General features: G+C 38.9%; 2 protein-coding genes and 1 long non-coding RNA gene across 7 annotated transcripts; 1 reads left to right on the forward strand and 2 right to left on the reverse strand.

Moving 5' to 3' along the window:
* Positions 1-1,280: 1,280 nt before the first annotated feature.
* On the forward strand, positions 1,281-3,212 carry LOC103989636 (F-box protein At5g46170). 2 transcript variants are annotated; one of them, XM_009408547.3, is made up of 2 exons: positions 1,281-1,555; positions 1,897-3,212. In XM_009408547.3, exon 2 carries the CDS (start codon positions 1,938-1,940, stop codon positions 2,997-2,999), a length of 1,062 nt encoding a protein of 353 aa, XP_009406822.2. In that variant the 5' UTR covers positions 1,281-1,555; positions 1,897-1,937; the 3' UTR covers positions 3,000-3,212. The 2 variants fall into 2 exon arrangements, with proteins under 2 accessions (XP_009406822.2, XP_009406821.2); XM_009408546.3 differs by having other exon boundaries at positions 1,282-1,555; positions 1,791-3,212.
* A 2,014-nt stretch (positions 3,213-5,226) lies between these two features.
* On the reverse strand, positions 5,227-11,692 carry LOC103989637 (protein ALTERED PHOSPHATE STARVATION RESPONSE 1). 3 transcript variants are annotated; one of them, XM_009408548.3, is made up of 6 exons: positions 11,535-11,692; positions 9,491-10,429; positions 9,101-9,175; positions 8,555-8,769; positions 7,370-7,593; positions 5,227-6,484 (listed from the first exon to the last, which is right to left on the reverse strand). In XM_009408548.3, the coding sequence occupies exons 2-6, from the start codon at positions 10,401-10,403 to the stop codon at positions 5,812-5,814; spliced, it is 2,100 nt and encodes a 699-aa protein (XP_009406823.2). In that variant the 5' UTR covers positions 10,404-10,429; positions 11,535-11,692; the 3' UTR covers positions 5,227-5,811. The 3 variants fall into 3 exon arrangements, with proteins under 3 accessions (XP_009406823.2, XP_009406824.2, XP_009406825.2); XM_009408549.3 differs by having other exon boundaries at positions 9,491-10,465; positions 11,535-11,688; XM_009408550.3 differs by lacking the exon at positions 11,535-11,692 and adding an exon at positions 11,281-11,480.
* A 2,789-nt stretch (positions 11,693-14,481) lies between these two features.
* Positions 14,482-19,010, reverse strand: LOC135613703 (uncharacterized). 2 transcript variants are annotated; one of them, XR_010487359.1, is made up of 4 exons: positions 18,778-19,010; positions 16,093-16,245; positions 15,746-15,994; positions 14,482-15,328 (listed from the first exon to the last, which is right to left on the reverse strand). It is a non-coding gene; the product is annotated as an uncharacterized LOC135613703 (long non-coding RNA). The 2 variants fall into 2 exon arrangements; XR_010487358.1 differs by having other exon boundaries at positions 14,482-15,994; positions 18,778-19,004.
* Positions 19,011-19,058: the final 48 nt, after the last annotated feature.

A 19,058-nucleotide genomic window follows, 5' to 3' on the forward strand; every position in this document is an offset into this window, starting at 1 on the left:
CAGGTCTGCGAGGGACCTGACTCCGCATGAGGGACTTCAGTGGGTCCCGCCTTCGGTACGAAACGTCAAGCGTGGTCTCTTCTTAATTCCATCCTTCACGCGCTTGATGTCGTGTTGCGGGGCCCATCACGGCTCAGCAATAGGAGGCTTTCGTTTACCATCGTCACATCTTTTCTGCTACACGTTTTGAAGCCACGTCGCTGTGGGGGGCCATCGTCGTCAGATTCCAACTTAATTACCATCATGCCACTCAGGATTCTGAGCGATCTCGTCCCCTGCCAAGCTGACGTAACCTTACGTAAATATATACGTGGCACGACACAACGCGGAGGACGGATGGCGGCTGTGCCCGCAGGAACAGCTCCTGTGAGACCAGCTCGTTGGTTTACTAGATAAATCTCCACTGTTGATCAGGAAGATCTGGCGGGTGAAGGCCAGCTACCAACGGCCAAGATCGTTTTCTCCGGTAAACAGGACGCTCGGTTCTCTTGGATCCAGGCAATGAAACAAACTCACCACCTACCGTTGACTTCATTTTGTTGGCACCATTCTCAAGTCCATCTCCGAAGAGGTTAAAAAGGTTGTGGTTTTCCATATCACCAGCCACCTTATTATACATGTCACAAGTCAAACGCTGTGCAAATATATTATGATCGGTATCAGGAAACTCATTGTTCCTCCACAAAGAGCTCTGACAACGGTTGGAGTCTTCCGGTTTGACTTGATATCACCTCTTCGACCCCGTTCTTTGATCCCCAGAATGGTAATTTGGGATGTGTTGACTCAAGGAACTTGCCAAGCGACCGCAGGGGAATCCACGATGTGCCATGCAGAAACTCCAAGTCAATGCAGTCTCTTCTTCGGCGGTTTGTTCCCTTTACAGCTCAAGCCAGTGTTCTTTTTGACTTTGGGGTCATCAGAGCGACAGTGTTGTCCATTTGTTTGACTTGTCTCGGCCTTGGGAATACCACCGATTGTGGCTTGGGCCGCTAGACCGGGTTTCTTTTGTAACGGGCCTAGCTTTGCCCCAGGCTTGATTCCGGTTCGCATCGATAAGGCATCCCAGACCGGGCCCGGCCCAACATGAGACAATTGTACACGTGTCGAGGATGCGGCGTCCGCGATACGGTATCCTTACAAGGTATCGTATGAGTATCCATCCGAGTGGCATCCCTATACGGTATCCTAGACTACCCGATATAACGGCCCGTCAGATCCCGCAACGACGCCGTTAACACAGCAGAGAAGAACCGTTATATATGGAGCCGAGAGATCGATGGACGGGCGTTTCTTACCCGAATCCCAATCGCGGCTTTCAGTTGTCTCCCTGGCTGGAAGAGGCCTGATCTCTCACTCGATCGCCTGCCCTAGTCTCCGAAATCTGTGAAGAGATTTAAGGGGTAGATCGGGTTTGCTTTTACTGAATCCACGGCGGAGTTGGGGGGGAGGGGTGGGAAGTGGCCTCCGGTAGGTGCGGGAGCAGTTTCACAGCGAAAGACCACGTCTGGATTGCAGTTGAGGGCTTTCCGGCCTGCAGAAACGCGCGATTTTTCGGGTAATTTTTTCGTCCGATATGCTAAAAGTTCTCTGCTTCGAAGTATCCGTGTCATTGGATTTAGAGTCGATCGCGAAAGTTTGGTTCTTTACACTGTTTATCTTTTTTTCGTGGAGTTTGCTGGTAGTTTTCTAATCTTTAGATCGAGTTATAATATTTTCTTGTTGTCCTTCAACTTGGAAAGGACAACTTTGTGTGATCGATGAGCATTTTCTTGTTTCTTGATTCTTTCCAGATCCTTGATGAGTTTGGAGGGTTTTCTGCAACTCGACGAATCCATGAGCATCACCGAGGCCTGGTAATAATCTAATCTGTCTTGTGCAATCGGAATTTTCTGATAGGCATTGGAAGCAGAAGGGATTGAGATCCGACCCTGGAGAAGATGAAATCCAGATCCCAAATCCGCGCTGGCCGATCTCGGTTTCCCGACCAATTCGATCGAATCCCCGACCCCCTGATCCTCATCATCTTCAACAAGCTCGCCGACGCCCGGTCCCTCGGCCGCTGCGCCGCGGTGTCGAGGCGTTTCCGCTCTCTTGTCCCCCTGGTTGATGATGTCTACGTCAAGATCGACCGTGTCGTCACCGTCGATGGCGATTCCTGTAGATCCTTAACCCTCTCTTTCCCCAGACCAAGGAAGTGCTTCTCCCACTTCCTCAAGCTCATGCTCTTCGCCATCCTGAGACCCATCCGCAACCTCCACAACCCCCATTGCGGTGGCAAACGCTTCCTGCCACAAGTATCCCACCGCTCCCCTGCACAAGTCCTCAAGAACTTCCGACACGTTCGTCGCCTGCGGATCGAACTCCCCGCCGGCGATGTCAGAACGGAGGACGGGGTCCTTCTGAGGTGGAGGGCGGAGTTCGGGAGCACCCTCGAGAGCTGTGTCATTCTGGGAGGAACACCGACGGATCGCCTGCCACCTTCATCGGGCCGAGCAGGGAAGGCAGAGGACGACGGGAGCATGCCCGAGTCGTTCTACACGAACGGAGGCCTCAAGCTGCGTGTAGTTTGGGCAATCGGCACGCTGATTGCTGCTTCCACGCGCCATTACCTTCTCCAGGAGATCATCGAGGATCACCCAACACTGGAGAGCTTGGTCCTGACCGATGCCGATGGACAGGGAACTCTGAGCATGGGTATAGAGCAGCTGAAGGAGTTCAGAGAGAAGCCATTGGTGGCCTCGGCGTCATCAACTAGGACTCATCTTCCCGCATCAAACATGAAGCTAAGATATGCGCCGTACTTGGAGCTCCCCAAGGGGATGGCGATGCAGGGCGCTACACTGGTGGCCATCAGCCCAGCCACAGATGACACAGATGGTAATAGTGGCAGGGAAGAGTGTGATTCGTTCATCCGTGGGGCGTTTGAAGGGCCACTGGATGCTGCAGTGAAGTCATTGGTTGAGCGACGCATCTACCTAATGGAGATAAATGGTTTCTGAGCCAATTCCACCGTGCCGCATCAGCTCTATTGCAGGTTTGCCATGGTTCATTTCTAGTCTTTTACAGAGCAGAATTCAACACATATATCTGCAGTGTTACAGATCATTAGTAGTAAATTGTCAGCCATGATCTTTTCTTTCTTCTTATGAGTATATGTACAGTAATAATCATTGATGCAATGCAGGAATCAACCCATATGCTGTGAGTGCTGACATCTCTATTGCCTATGTTATCACTGTTTCTTACTGAAAGGAAGTTGCTGTAGTTGTTTGGTATGTGGAACCTTGTTCTCTGTGTTTCATTGTGGCAAACACTTCTTAGGACACCCACAGGCCAATAAGGTCTTCTTCTTTCTTGTCTCTCTTTTGAGTTCCGTGATCATTGGACATGAAAATTTTCTCGGCAATTCGGGATTCTCTTGATCTTTTCTCGTTCATGCGAGGTCATTTCGACTCTGTTTCTTTTTTTTATTTTTGATCCTTGATCCAACTCTGGCATGAAATTGCTTAGTCATCTCTTTCTGACCAACTAGTAGATTGCAGTTGAAATGTCTCCTTGAAGTTTTGGCCTGTCTCTCCCACCTCACATTGAGACCTACTAATCTTCCACATAAAATCTTTTAACTATATTGGTTTGTTGGTGACCAAAACTAGTAGATGGAACAAAAACTTGATTCATTCTTTAGCTTAGCTTCTTCCACATGGTTTCCCAGCACTTGCAGTGAGCCATGTCATCTGCACGAGTACTCGGTCAATGGAATAGTTAAGTAGAATTTGGTGCAATGACCCAATCACATATTATATGCATTGACTCCTTGATGGTCTTTGGATTCATTAGGACAGCTACAATATCGTATTGTTAATACATTAACATCAGATGATGTATCTTCATTAGGACAGCTACAACATCTTATTGTTGAGACATTAACATCAGATGAATGTATCATATGACTGTTGTGACAGTGCAACAAAAGTGATGCTAAATAGATATAGTTTACATATTATTTTATTTTTAGAACACTGATGTAAATTACCTACATTTACAGTCAAAGATTGAAATATCATATCGTACCGGAGTTTCGACGTTCGTTCGGTGTGGTATGGTACGATACGATACTATATATCGAATGGTATAATCCTTTTATATCGGTATGATAGATACTGTATACTGTAAAATCATCATAGGACAGATGACACCATATAAATCTGCTGATTTCTATGATTTCTATGACGAGAGTGACTCAGATTGTGAAACTTGTGGCCAGAAAACAGTCTTTCGTCAACTTCTTTTAGCCTCTTCCGCATGGCAAATTTGACCCGTTGGTGGAAGCAGACATGAACGTAGACTTGGGAGAAAGCATAAAAACAATTAATAATAAGAAGAAGAGAACTCTATAATGAGGTCAACCTCAATTAGATTTGTAGCTTCAACTGGATCATATCTTTTATTATTGGTAATTAGAGCATGCAAAAAAGCCTCATTATGGTTTAATTCAGTGATGTGTCCAAGTTAAGCTTCATGACCTCTTGAGGAAATCAAAACTTTATGATGCCTGGAAGTAGTTGAGCAGGTGCATGAGAGCAGCAGCTTAACATGAACAAAGACCACCTTATTATTTTAAGACTGATGAGGGTAGCAAGTTGCAACTCCTTGGAACATATATATATATATATATATATATATATATATATATATATGAAGAATTCAAGCATATGAGCTTTTGATTCCCTTCTATATGGCAAAAAGAGATCATTGTGGAACTTTGTTTAAGACTGATGAGGTATATAAACACTAGTTCATTGGATAATCCGTATATTTGTAATTTACCACAAAAAAGAAAAAAAGAACCACTGTTGACTGGTGGCAACAAATTGATTTGCTTTTCCATGACTCCATAGAGTAAGTCTTCCCTTTTTTTTTCATCAAAAGCATTTACATGAAGAAAGGAATTGAGGATATTTTTGGATTTGGATTATTTTGTAACAATCATGTACATCAATACATCACAAATTTAAGTGACCACTGCAATAGACCAGCTTGTCTGCTAATGTCCTCAAATGAGAGAGAGAGAGAGAGAGAGTAAGCAAGAGAGAGATGATAAAACACAGCATATATGTTGTGATTCACATCTCATCAAGCTGGCCAGCCCTTCTCAGTTCAAGTCCAACAAGTAGCATAAACATCTTTTTGAATATAAGCATTGCAGTATTATTTGAGAGAGAGAGATGATAAAACACAGCATATATGTTGTGATTCACATGCCAGCAAGCTGGCCCTTCTCAGTTCAAGTTCAACAAGTAGCATAAACATCTTTTTGAAGACAAGCATTGCAGTATTACTTGAGAGAGAGAGAGAGCGAGAGAGAGAGAGAGAGAATCTATGTTATGAATCACATGCCAGCTGGCCCTTCTCAATCCAAATCCAGTAAGTAAGCATAAACATCTTTTGAAAGATAAGCTTTGCAGTATAACTTGATAATCTCATCATGATGGTTCTTCACTCATCATCATCGGAACATCTGGTAAACTGTATTAATAACCTCTTGCCTTGCATTTCCTAATTCCAGCTAACCTTCATTACATTGTACATAAATAATCTGCATACGGCTAAATCCTACTTACATGAACACCATTAACAGCCCCTTTATTCCCAAAAAAGATGTACAAGGCACCCTCCAATATATATATATATATATATATATATATATATATATATACTTCAAAAGCTTCATTCCACCAACTTATTTATTAAGGTGGTTTTATCACCAACACTATGATGTTTTGTGGCCGAAGACATGGCTGATTTTATTCCCTAAACCTGCTTTTCTGCTTTTCCTTCATAAAGCTCTTTAGCTTTTTTAATCGATACCTGGAGAGCTTCATACTTTGAAACCGATGACGCTGCAAAAGCCTTCAGGTTATCCAAGAAGATTTTGAGGGCTGATTGCAGGTGGTCATAATTCAGACTCCAATCAACAGAGGAATCATTTGCAAGAACATGTTCTCCTGATTCATCATTCTGCGGCAACGAGAAAGATGACTTTGAAGTCCCATGACCCTTCTCTTGGTGAGGCAAGAAATGGGTCGTCGCATTTACCAGATCTTTTACAGCAGAAACCACGCCCTCAGTCGACAGTACTTCTAGTAGATCCAACCAATTTTGGCAAGTAACAAAGATGGGGGGAGCCAAGTCTATTTTCAGAGAGAACCGCTGGGCCTTTCTTCTAGATGACTTGTTCTGTTTTACTGTTGAGTCTATGCACTTGAGAAGCCATCCATTGATTGCTTGAACATAGGATTTGTGTGCTGACATCCATCCTGTGAAATTTGAACTCAGTTCATTCAGCTCAAACTCGAGGTCAGCGGCCTGATGCTGCGACTCGGACCTAACTGAAACTTTGGTGTTCCCATTGTCGCTAACTAACATGATAATGTTGTACTGACGGTTGTGATAGTCGAGCATCGTTCTCCACATTTTAGTTAAGCTGCATGCAACAAGAGGCAACATAAATTAGTCAACCAAATTCAAGGAACAAAGGTTCAAGAACATCACACGAGGCAACTATCAGAAAAAGTAAATGCGATTACCTAACGATTCAGAGGAATTGGAAATCATTTGCAAATTGTCACAGACATGAAAAGAATGTATAGTATCAGACAACTAGATAAAGATGCAGGTCCAATATGTAAAAGAAAATTTCATCAGTTGTTTTGTTTCGCAAGTAATAAATAAGCGCATCACTGAAAGAAGGCTACAAAGAAAACAGCCACACATGTTGTGCAGGCTCACCTCATTTGTGACCCCATTTTTTTCTCTATGATATGGTTCTACAAGAAAATTGTCTCCATGAAAGTTCTCTTGCCATATAAAAGATATGGGGTCCTTAAAAGACAGTTAACCTGGTCATCTAGAAAAAGTAGCATCTTTCTATAAGGAAAGAAGAAACCCAAGTAACACAATTATCAAGATCAACATACTTGAAAAACACCTAAAATCATGGTGGATTTTAGAGGAGAGAGGGAGGGTGAGCCTGTAAAACCAAAATAATTGGTTGAATATGGAGTTTCACATCAGGGAGATCCTCCTTTGATAGGTTGGTCTGTGGCTATGATCAGTCAAAACAGGCTAATTTGACTGTGACCAGCATATTGAAGCCCATCTGGATCTATTTTGATCAGGGGTCAGCTGAGACTTTAAGCACATCAACTTTAAGTACTATGAATGATTAGAGTTGATTCTGGTGAAAGAGTATGACACTTGTGCAATTAAGTGTACATAACAAACTATGGTAGTGCCAATACGAATATCTTACATGTTCATGTGTGGCAAGCAATGATTATAATAATGAATGATGGTAAAAGAATTATACCCTCCAATTAACTCCTCCAACTGTGGTTGGAGCTCCTTGTCCCTTATCCCCTCTATTTTCTTTGATATTGAATCGATACTCTGGATTGCAACATGAATTCTCGAATGAAGGTCCTTAACAGCAGCACGTGATTTATCAATTTTTATTCGATTTTCTCCTTGGGACTCTCTATGCCTCAACAGCCTACACTTCATGCCATAATCCCTCCGTAATATACCACATGCCTGAAATATACAAAAGAAAAATGGTTAGATATTGTCTGCAATAGCAGTTAATCAGACAGCTGATAGAAAGTTGCAAGAGCAGTGCCAATTAAACTCGAGGAAAAATATACAGGTCCCAGAACAAGGAAATTATGGGCCAAGCAAAAGAAATGTGCTAGATCATTATGGACGGTTACTGTCTTGGAACATCTTTATGAACAAACAACATCCAAGTAACAAAATTTCTTCACAAAAAAAAATTAATGACAACAATAAGTAACAACGCTGATAGAAGAACTGCAATTGTTAGTTAGAGAATAGTAATTCTTTATTTCGATAATGAAAACAAGGTAAGATATACCATTATGTCAAATATGTAATTCTAAGCAGGATACTTAAACAGATGATAGCTACGAATGATATCATTCAACACAATCTTTCCTTTATGGAATGGAGTCTATTCCAGTATATTGATACAAATAAATTATTAGACATTTGAGGTATGCTGATGCCACTGAATACGTAATAATTAAGAAAAAAAAGGATGAAGTAAATTATAGACTCAATCAATGAAACAGATATTAATTCACGAATATGAGCACATACCAGAATCCCCTTTGATTTTGGAAAAGGATACAATTAGCAATAGAGTACAGAATTCAAGCCTCTAGTAAAATGTGCTAGTCCATAATGCAAACCACAAGCCCCCAGTATACATTGACCAACTACGATATGCTGATTATTAAATACCAATTATATACAGTCAAAAAACGCAAATTCAATGGTCCTGTATCAAACCATCGTACAATATTCCTTTCAATGATTAGGAACAGCAATTCTTTCCCTTGTACTCATTTCTAGTACTCTGAATTAACTACTCAGATATTGATTTAATTACCCAAGATAAATAGACAAGGGATATAAGACAAAAAAATAAATAACGAATTCCTATAAGCGTATAAGGTTTAAATGACTAACCAACCTTAATTTCATCATAAAGTTTTCTTTCCCATGCGTATAGCCTATCTAATGTCGAGGCATGGCTACCTGAATTCATGCATATGCTATTGAAGAGATTACTGCTTGGTTCCTCTGTATCATCTTTCATTGTTGTACCAAGAAAATTCCTGGATGATGAGGAGAGTGATGACACTGAACTATGCCATGTTAAGTACTTCACCTCATTTGTCGCAGAAACTGCAATACAAATTCGAGAGGTTAGAAGCTTCATGATCACCAAAGAACTCAAGATATTAAAAGCTTCATAATCACAAAAGCTTTCTTTTACTCAAGATTCCCTCCAACAAAAACACACACAAATACCAACGTGGACAGAAATCTTATGGATAACATGTCTACAACTATTAAATGTCCGAAATCACAATCAGAACTAGAACTCATTTAACTCTGCCCGATCATGTACCTTAGAATAACAGTTTGATTCTGATTTCAAATTTAACAGTTATAGATGAGAAGAACAATGCTCGAGTACAAGAACAATATTGTAAAGGAAGCGAGGTAGACCTACCCTGAGGATGAGGTGTTTCTTCTTTACAACAAGCAAAGTAGCCCATGATGAATGCAGATACCTTCGATGCGTGAGCTGCATAAGAGATTTGATTGTAAATTCCCTAATTATATTATGAAAAGGAGAAGGTGATACATTATGCAAGGAAGTCAAATAACACATTTAGCATTATGGGTCTATTTGGGTAATTCTATGCAAAGGATAACCAGGAAAAAAAAATCAATGAAAGTGTTAACATGCATAGGCATGCACATCTACAGATAGAAGCCTTGGACAATTACATATCTGGCCTGGGAGATGTTTGATGCTCCTCTGCGGCATAACCTTTGGTTGGATCTTTTTCCCGTGCAATGGTAAGTAGAAACTCAATAAAATTTACTATTGTGTTACCTTTTTCTTCAGCAAATAAAGGTCGAAATTGCACTTTGTTTGCCTCCAGCATCATTGGAATTTCTTTACCAGATTCAGAAGCTTTCAGAAATAGATCTGCAATTTCTAACATGCATGACAAAGGATCTCTTGCCTCATTCTTAGTTTCTGGATCAGTTTCTTTGCCCTTTCCATTCATAGAAATTGCGACTATATAAGATGCTTCCTTTGTTGGCGTCATTTCATCGGTGGTCTCACTGATATCATTTGTGAGCTTCATATCATCCCCATTTTGATGTTTAGTTTCAGAAACAATATCTTTCTCAGATTGAATGGCTGCGGGCTCGCTTTTTAATAGATGTTCTGAAATGAGATTTCGATTTTCAAACATTTGTACTAAGGGTTCACTGGATGGGTGGTCAAAATCATCTTCTGAGTCCAAGTCATTCTCTTCATTTGTGGAGGCTCTGTCTCCATCTTCTTCCAGTTCTGGAATGCCCTCCTCTTCCCTGAGGTGTCTGATTTCATCAGCATTATCAAAGCCATGGTTGAATCCTCTCCCATTTTGAAATGAAAGCTGGTTGTCAATAGGATGAGAAGGGGCAAAAAAATCCCATGTTGTCCCAGAATGTGTGGGGGGAGTTTCAGAGGATGGAATTGCATCTGATTGTGACACAATGTGCTTCGGAGTATCAGTCAGAGCAAGAGGCTCAGGTGTTGCAGATGTTGGTGTAAAAAGGGAAGACTCATTGGGAGCTTCAGTCTCTACAAATTCTCGAAGTGCAATTCCAGTCTCTCTGAGCGTCCTAATATAAGAAACATGAGCAGCTGCAAGTGAGCATCTTTCGTCCAGAGCCTGTCTCACAAGCCTCTTCCTCTCTCTACATAGTGTAAGGGCCTTGTCTTCTTCAATCCTTGAGTTTGTAGCCCCCATTCCTTCGAGATCAAGAACCCACAAGTCTGTACATAGTTTCCAGCATATCGTAAGCTATGATTCTGCGAAAACATTATTTAATGACATAGTTGTGTAGAAGGCCATCAGCCATCTAAAGCAAAGAAGGATGCTCTAATAGGCCTCCAGAGAGACAGATCAAAGAAGAACAATTTCTACTTATGCAGTGGTTCAGGTTGGAGAGTTACTGCAAATCAAAACCAATGAAATCCAAAATCAAAGATGACATTCAACATCCATTCAACACGGATGAAATCCAGAATCAAAGATGACATTCAACATCCATTTACTGCGGATCAGAACCAATGAAATCCAAAATCAAATATGACATTCAACATCCATATACTGAAACCATTTTATCCGAGACTTCATCATGCAACATCGCATCCAAGACGCATCAAACAAGTCAAAAGAATAATTATCTTAATCCTACATCACTTCTCTTATACTTCAATCAGAAACCTATTCCGGAATCCCATGATGAACTTCATCAAGATAGATACGCGTGAAAATGGACCTTTCAAATGGGCGGACATCGTGCAGATTGCAGAAAAGATCTAATACAAAGCAACTAAACGAGATGTGTGTTCGAAGTGGAATCACGAACAATGAATGTGATAGAAACGTAGTTATCCCACTAAGAAACATGGCTAGCCAACACGGCCGAAGCCAATCTCGAGTAAGATAAAGTGCTTCTTTTTCGAATTCAATGGTGACACAGGAACAAATCCAACCAACAGAGAAGGTGAAATCCATGGCATAGAACTGATCGATAGCCTTGCACAACTTTCGAAATCGAAGCAACAGATTAAAAATCATTCGTCGTCACAAGAACCAGCATATAATAGTAAAGACGAACCTAATAAAGAGTATGCAACTCACGACCAAAAATCCCTCAATAACAAGACCTCGACCTCTCTGTAAAAACCAATCTGTCAGTGGGAGGCAAACCAGAAGGTAAAAGAAATACTTTCTCGTGAAAGAAAGACCGAGAAAGCTGTAACCGAGCAACCGATTGCCAAAACAGATCGAACAACGTCGATATATATTCATCGAGCAAGAGGCATGTGAAACAGGCAATAATTGAAGAGAAATCGAGGCGATTCGGGGCACCTGAGGCCGAGAAGTGGGGCTACGGGTTGTGCTCAGCAATAGATCCTGTTGTAGAGCTCATCAGACCAGGATCTTGGGATGATCGGGCTTGTGGGAGTTCATGCAGATAGACAGAGAGAGGTGGAGGAGGATCTCAGTGGCCGAGAAAGCAGAGCAGAGGAGAGAGAGAGAGAGAGAGAGAGAGAGAGAGGGGTGGGGGTGGGGACCGCGTAGGGGTCCACCAAACCCCCTTTTTTCCGTAATAATAAAGAAGAAAAACGAAAAGAAGTGTAAATATAAGAGTAAATAATATATAAACGGCAATTTAAAAATAAAAAAAAAAGAAGGGGCAAATTTTCGAAAAAAAAAACTGATTTTTCCGACGAGCATCCTAAGTTTAAATATATCATTTTACTATTTAAAAAATTTTAATCACACCTAACCCTAGTCATGTTATTACTGTAAGTGCTCGATTATTTAGTCCATTGATCAATCCTTCCGATTGTTTAGTCGATCGATCAACCCTCGACATAGACAACAAGGGGAGGATAGAGAAAGTGACCGACAAAGATTGTGATTATTTACCATAGATAAACAAGAATCGTTAGATTAGACTGTCAAATATAGGACAACATACACGGGTGAAAGGACCGTTTGATAGAGTGGAGGCATGATAAAGAATGATGACTAATAAAATGATCATTTCTAAAAAAAAAAGCTCTGCGAAAATTTTCAGGACATCCTGTGAAAAAAATTTAATGTTATGATTTTTTTTAATTCATTCAAAAATACAGTTCTCCTTTTCAATTTCTTTGCATATAGAGCTAATTTTTTATACTTTTTAATTTTAAAAGTCCTTTTTTTTATAAAACTCACCAATAGATTTTAATTCCATATAAAACTCCTTTTTTTATAAGTATATTTTAATTTTTAACTCACCAATAGATTTATTGTATAAAAATATTTCAAGTAATAAATTAATTGATCTTTTACTTTCTATATGAATATAATTTTATTTATTCTTTATTTTAAGTAATAAATATTTAATTTTCTACTAATCAAAATTATTTTTAAGATAAATTAAATTAATAATGATCTTTTAACCAATTTTTCTATTTATTTGTTCTTGATTTATTGATTGGCTTCTATGTTGATTTCATATCAAATATTTCTCCAATTTTGGTATTCCCGGTAGAGGTCTTCTCCCTTTTTTTTCGATATAATAAGTAACTATAATAAAGTTAGAGAAATTACTTTTTTTTAATTGATGACTATTAAATATATTATAAAATATTATAAGATCGATATACTTTTTTAACTAAAATAAATTAATGTTAATCATAACTAAAAATGATTAACTTGATTTTTTCTACTATATATATATCAAAAGATTTAAGGAAAATAAAGCATTAATCCAGCCATGTACAGTGGTCATGCATAGTCAAAGGTGAAGCAAGGTTTTAGAATTTTGAGGAGTTAACATGAAAGAGACTATTTTCGTAACTCGAATCGAATCTTGATATTTCAAGTCGTAAAAGAATAATTTTATCATTCTACCAACACTTAGCTTGCCATTTTTATAAACTCAACATTTTTAAGTTGTCATATTTCTAATTCTATGAAATATCATTTGTGAATGACATCACATTGTATCTCACTCTGCATCCCATTGTCTTGTATTATTCAGCGGACATCTTTTATCTCTAATCATACACACTACCAATGAAAGTGAATTAACATGATAATTACTAATCTTCATGTAATAACTCAATTTAACCTAGAAAGTGGAAGAAAAATTGAGTTGGTATATGAGGACTATATGAATTTATTATCATTAGTTTCGACTTAAATATTTTAACTAATGATTAAAATTCATCAAATTAATGAGTTAATTTGTTATGATGGTGACATGTTAGGCCCAACTACACTATTGTATTACATATATGTCAGACTTTTAATGCTCATAAAATATTAGTGCCATATTGTGTCTTAACTTTAAGTGCAAGAATGTACTTGGAGAAGGTAAACAAAATCCACAAGTTAATGAATGAATTCATGAATTGGAGGAATTGTACTTAGCATTGCAGAATGAGAAATGTTAGATTGCTTGATGATGCCTTTCCATCCTATCACATAAGATTTCTAGATCCTAGAAAAAAAATAGGAATGTGATAATTCCAAATTAACTATATGAATTAGTAGTAGCTTCAACTAAATTTTTCATAAACTAAACCATGGATACAACTTTTTTCAACAATGTGACATACATATAGTGGGTAAGATTTAGCATATTTGTTGTTGCAAATATTAGTATATTATATATGTTCTTTCATCCTCTAAGCATGTTCTCATTAACTACTTCTAATCATGAATAATATTAATCTATCTAAATAAAAATAATCAAAACATAAAATACCTAAAATACATCCAAGTTAATAAAATATATTAAAGTAACTTAGAGTTTATAGTGACATATATGCAGGGTTTTATATTATAAAAAAAAACATATGCTGAACTAACATTAAAAATAAAAATTTTACTGACCTTGAGAGTGTATAAATAATTTTTTTCTTAAAAAAAAAATTCCAAGGATCAATCCTCCTGCCTACAACTTTGTTGGGTCCACAACTTTAATAAAGGCTTGAGTAGGATGCTTTATGCTGTGGCCTCTACAACAATTCTTGGATTATTCTCAACAAGCTTAGCTGTGGGTGATGAAGAAAAGCACTACCACTCCAGCCTTTGCTGGAAAATGCAAAGACTCCTTCCCTTGTGAACCAATTGGTTGACTACTAGTGGATTAGATATTATATCTTAAATTGCTAATTTTCATGTTTGTCCCTCTAAATTGAAGTTTAAAAAATCAAGAATCAAATGACAAGTAAAAGTTATTAAGGGATTATGCAATATCTAAATAGTTAAAAGGATACAAAAATGGGACACTATGTTTTGAGGGGCAAATGTGATATATCCAAACTTTGAAATGTAAAATGCTATATATCTTTTTGAATCAGATGTAATAAATCCTCTTTCTGGTGAAGGAACAGCTAATGTACCTTTCTCTTTTACCATTGGCATTTCATGGTCAGGCTCTTAAAACCTTTGGAGGGACCCAAGCAACCTCATTCTCTCCAGCCATGGTGGATGTTGCCTCCCTTGCTTTTAAGCCCTTTCACAAAAGTAGCTTTGTGGTTTTGGAATCATGTGTATACACCAAAGAACTCAATGCTTCCACTGGGCCTCCACAAGGAATCTATGTGAGTCAGCAACGCATGGGTGATCTCAGGCGCGCACACACGCACACAGCCAACTGCATTAAAAAGAGGATGCAGTAGTACTGTTTCCTCATCTCTGCACATCTGGAGAAGGAACACAAGCCATGATGGAGATCCATATGCAGCAGCCTGATGAGGTAAGGTTCAAACAGATGGTGGCTCCAAGAGACCTGCACTTTTAATCATTGTGACGCATTCATGTGGCAGTGACAAAAACTGGCACAGAAATCTGAGATGAAGAGAGTTAGTCGGGAAAAGCTTTTTTCTGATTTCTAATGAATCCTGAAACATTAGTAAAGCAGTAGAAGAGTTTGATGGGTTCCCATTTTACTTCCTCAAACCAGACAAACTTGGTCCCATAGGATCAAGATGATGGTATCATCCAAACAGTCTTGAGAAAAAACTACATGATGATGCATCACGGTTCAGATCTGAGCCCCATCTCTGTTTGATTCCATGCACCAAGTCAGCTAGAATGGGTCCTCCTTGTCCAGCCATTAAGAATTCACAGTTCTGATCAGGGATCACACCCTCCAAGAGCTACAAAAATATCAAACTGAGACAGAATATTCTCATGTTGATCTTAACATATGTATGATGCCCATGACATCTGCAGCTGGCTATAGGTAATAACTTTCCTTGTTGCTCATCATTGTTTCATGTAATTCCAGTCTCCCCTGGCCTAAATAATACGATATGATGAGTGGTGATAGTGTTGGAAATATGCTTATATTACTCTTCTGACCAGCTGCATGGTCAACTCTATGCTCTTAAACAATGATCTTTAGAAAGGTCAAACAAAGGATATGTCAGTAATCTTGGTAGACCAGGAGGGGCTTGCAAGTTATTAAATATAGTGCCATTGATAGCCTAAGTAACCATGACCAAGTAAATTTGTTATCATCATCACATCACAATCATTCACTGGACAAAGTTAGAACAAAGAGTCATGCTTACCCATGTATTTCCTCTCTATAAGAATCTGTAGATGCATGCATGACTAGTGGTCCATGCTGCCCTTCTCCACAAATGAGTTGCTTACAACTTCTGCACCTGTGAAAGCTGTTGGATTAATAATGAGAACCAAATTTGCCGAAAGATGCCTATGCCATAACCTTAGCAGCTAAGTTAGTGCGGTGTCAGCAGCAGCAAGAGTCGATGGAGTTCCAGTGGCTGAAAGTAACATCAGGAACTTTCTTGCAGGATCTACAGTGCAACAGAATGTATCAAGATATCAGCATCGATTCTTCCTTCTCTATTTGCTTACAAACTAAGCATGCCTACTTTAACAATCACAGGCCCACCTCTGGTGATATTTAACAGGCTGAGTTGACTGATGAGCTTGAAGTCTTTTGATGGTGGGAATCCTTTTTATCACCTCAACAAGCAGGCAGCTTTTGAATTCTTTAAAGTCACAGGGAGATGCATGACACACGCATGCTTTTGACTGGAAAAGTCTGCACAAAAAGTGAAAAAAGGATTATCACCTTGGTATGTACTATGTAATACTAAAGGCATATTTGCATGGCAGAATATGCTAAACCCTGTGCTGAAGCTGATACCTCTTGCGGAGTGATGATCTCAAAAAGCTAAACCAAATATATGAAGATTAGCATTTGTATTAATGGAGCCACTGGGTCATCAACATGCACAATACTGTTTTAACGTTCACACATTTTATGCTACATGTCAAATATTGAGAGTTCAAAGCCTGACCTACAAAACTTCTTCTCTTTCACTAGGATGCCCTTAATGACAAAAAACAATGTGAATTGTACAACATATATTATTTTGCTGACCATCCATAGTGCCAAACATAGATTACAGCCCTTAATGCTTACACTTTTACCAACACCAACCCATGTTTCCTGCAGCAATATTAGGATATGTGCCTTGCTGCAAAAAGGACTGGAGGATATGATTCTCATAGCACTACTCAGTTGAAATATTGACAGAAATACTAGCAACAAATTATTTATAAAGAAAAATATCAGCATTTGGACCTGAATATTCAAGGTAGAAAATTAATCAGAAACAAATAGACAAACAAAATGCTAAGGTTAATAATCTTAAAATGATGTTGCAATTTGTTTCTATCTCATAACCACAATGGAGCAACTAACATAATCACTAATGTGAACTATTGCATCTACTACTACAACAAAACAATAACAAAGCCGTAAGACCCAACAAAGACGTAAGCCCTAAACTATTCCATCTACCACTTGATACAAATACTATGGTGCTCTCTTTCTTTCTATCTGTTGGTGTGTGTACAAACACATAATACTTTGTAATAGGTCCACATAATTTGCATGCACACCATCTTTTATAGTCCAGGAATTCAGTGCACACGATGAAAAGTTTTACACATGAACAATCAAATGCAATGTTTTGATATAAAAGAATTCAAGGGAAGAATAAGAATCCACTGGTGCATGTTCATATATTAAATTCATGACTGACATTTTTTCAGAAGTAAAAAAATGAAATTAGTCAAAAAAAAAAATCAAATCTGAAGAGCTTAGTTAAGCACTTAAGTGTCTCTTCTTGTCTCATCCTTAATAAAAAAGAATCAAATATGAAGAGGTTATAAACCAATAGTGTTATATTATGAGAATGAATGGTCATGTTGGCATAAAAAAATACTGAAAAAAAAATATTGAAGGACTATAAAAAGTTAGTGCAGAAGAATGAACAGTAGGGTCTTATAGATGGTAATTAGGCTTGTTGCAGTTACACTAGTAAAGGAACACGACATACTGAAATCAAGGTTAGTGTATGATATTTGCATAATAAATATTATTAGTGGTATATGCATACCCTTATCTTGTCATTAATGCTCATGAGCCACCCATATACAGAAACTGTGTACCACCCACCCCCCCAGCAAAATACATCATTTTCCATGAGTGACTGAACCAACAGAACAACATGTTCAAGCACCCGAGTTTGCAATAGACATGTAAAACACTATACAATACTGCCAAGATTTCACAACACGTCTTAAAATATATGGCCTTGTGACACATTTGAGAGCAGAATTCCTCAGCGAGAGAGTAAATCATTCTTATGCTTTCAACATTGGAAACTTAACTAAAAACTATCTCATCTGATGCTCAAGACATGTCTCAGAACAATGTCTGTTTGGGTTAGGAGGAATCATTCCATGCGCAACGAGCACTAACCAAATAGATTCAATTAACCCAGTCAATCTCTTCTGCCACCTAGTTATTTACATTTCACTTAATTCATTTATAATTCTCCCTCAGCTATTCTTTACTCAGTCCTCCAATTCATTAGTAGCACTTCATAGTCTTTTCTTAACATGAATTCTCTTATTGACTATGCGCCAGCCAACCTTCCTATTTCCATTTGTTCAAGGCTTCAAGCTGTTATATGATACCGACATCGACGCACAATATCAATCGATCTTTTCATCCAACATCAGCTGAATTTTAATTTACGACAATGTATTTACTTCTTTTTGCATCTAATACCGGAACGAGGAAGACTTCGAATCTTTATCTGGCCTAGAACCCTAGCAAGCCTTTCTCCTTGTCAAAGTCCATCTTTTCCGAGCCCAAGATCAACATCCTTAGTCCAAGAGTTGGAATGTAGGAGTGCTCCTCCAACGTTTCTCTTGAACATTAAAACCCCCATCCCAACTCATCTTTATTCCGTGCACATATATGATATATCATGCTGTCAGCTTACCCTAGATTTGGTCGAGGAATTCTTGAGGTGCTTGACCTCATCTCTCATCCCAACATTGGCAACTGCGCCGTTTTCATGGTCAATTTCTACCAACATTGACGTTCCACCATCTCGAACAGACTCCACCCAATGTCAAACTCATCCTCATCCTATAAATCCCAAACATATAATAACCCAAATTTATCAGACTCCAGAAAACGCCAACAAAAGAATGCGTCTAAGAGAATCTCTTCCTCACTGAAAATGCCTTCTTTCTTTCCCATTACACTAACCTGAATCCTGCTGGTAATCACTTCGATATCAACTTCCCCTTTCTTGATTTGCTCCAATCGCCGGGCGAGTTGCCCATTGACTCCGATCACGTTTCGCCTTGATGCTATCCCGTCGCCTCCCTTGGAGTGGAAGAGATCCGAGAGTCCAAGAACACGAGATCGATCTCTACGACCGGATCGAGCCCATCTTCGTAGCTGACGATAGATCTCGGCCGTCGGATAAACGATGAAGTGATTTTCGATTACACCCCTGTAATGAAGTAATTTTCAATTACACCCCT

This window comes from Musa acuminata, chromosome BXJ2-6 (genome assembly GCF_036884655.1).
Source record: "Musa acuminata AAA Group cultivar baxijiao chromosome BXJ2-6, Cavendish_Baxijiao_AAA, whole genome shotgun sequence".
Lineage (NCBI taxonomy): Eukaryota > Viridiplantae > Streptophyta > Magnoliopsida > Zingiberales > Musaceae > Musa > Musa acuminata.

Excerpts from the sequence above, each read along its gene's own strand:
- LOC103989636 (XM_009408547.3), top strand. The coding sequence starts at position 1,938 with ATGAAATCCAGATCCCAAATCCGCGCTGGCCGATCTCGGTTTCCCGAC.
- LOC103989637 (XM_009408548.3), bottom strand. The coding sequence starts at position 10,403 with ATGGGGGCTACAAACTCAAGGATTGAAGAAGACAAGGCCCTTACACTA. Across the intron at positions 9,176-9,490 it reads TTTATTTGCTGAAGAAAAAG|CTCACGCATCGAAGGTATCT; the intron begins GTAACACAATAG and ends TCTCTTATGCAG. Across the intron at positions 6,485-7,369 it reads TTGGAGGAGTTAATTGGAGG|CTTAACTAAAATGTGGAGAA; the intron begins GTATAATTCTTT and ends TGTTGCATGCAG.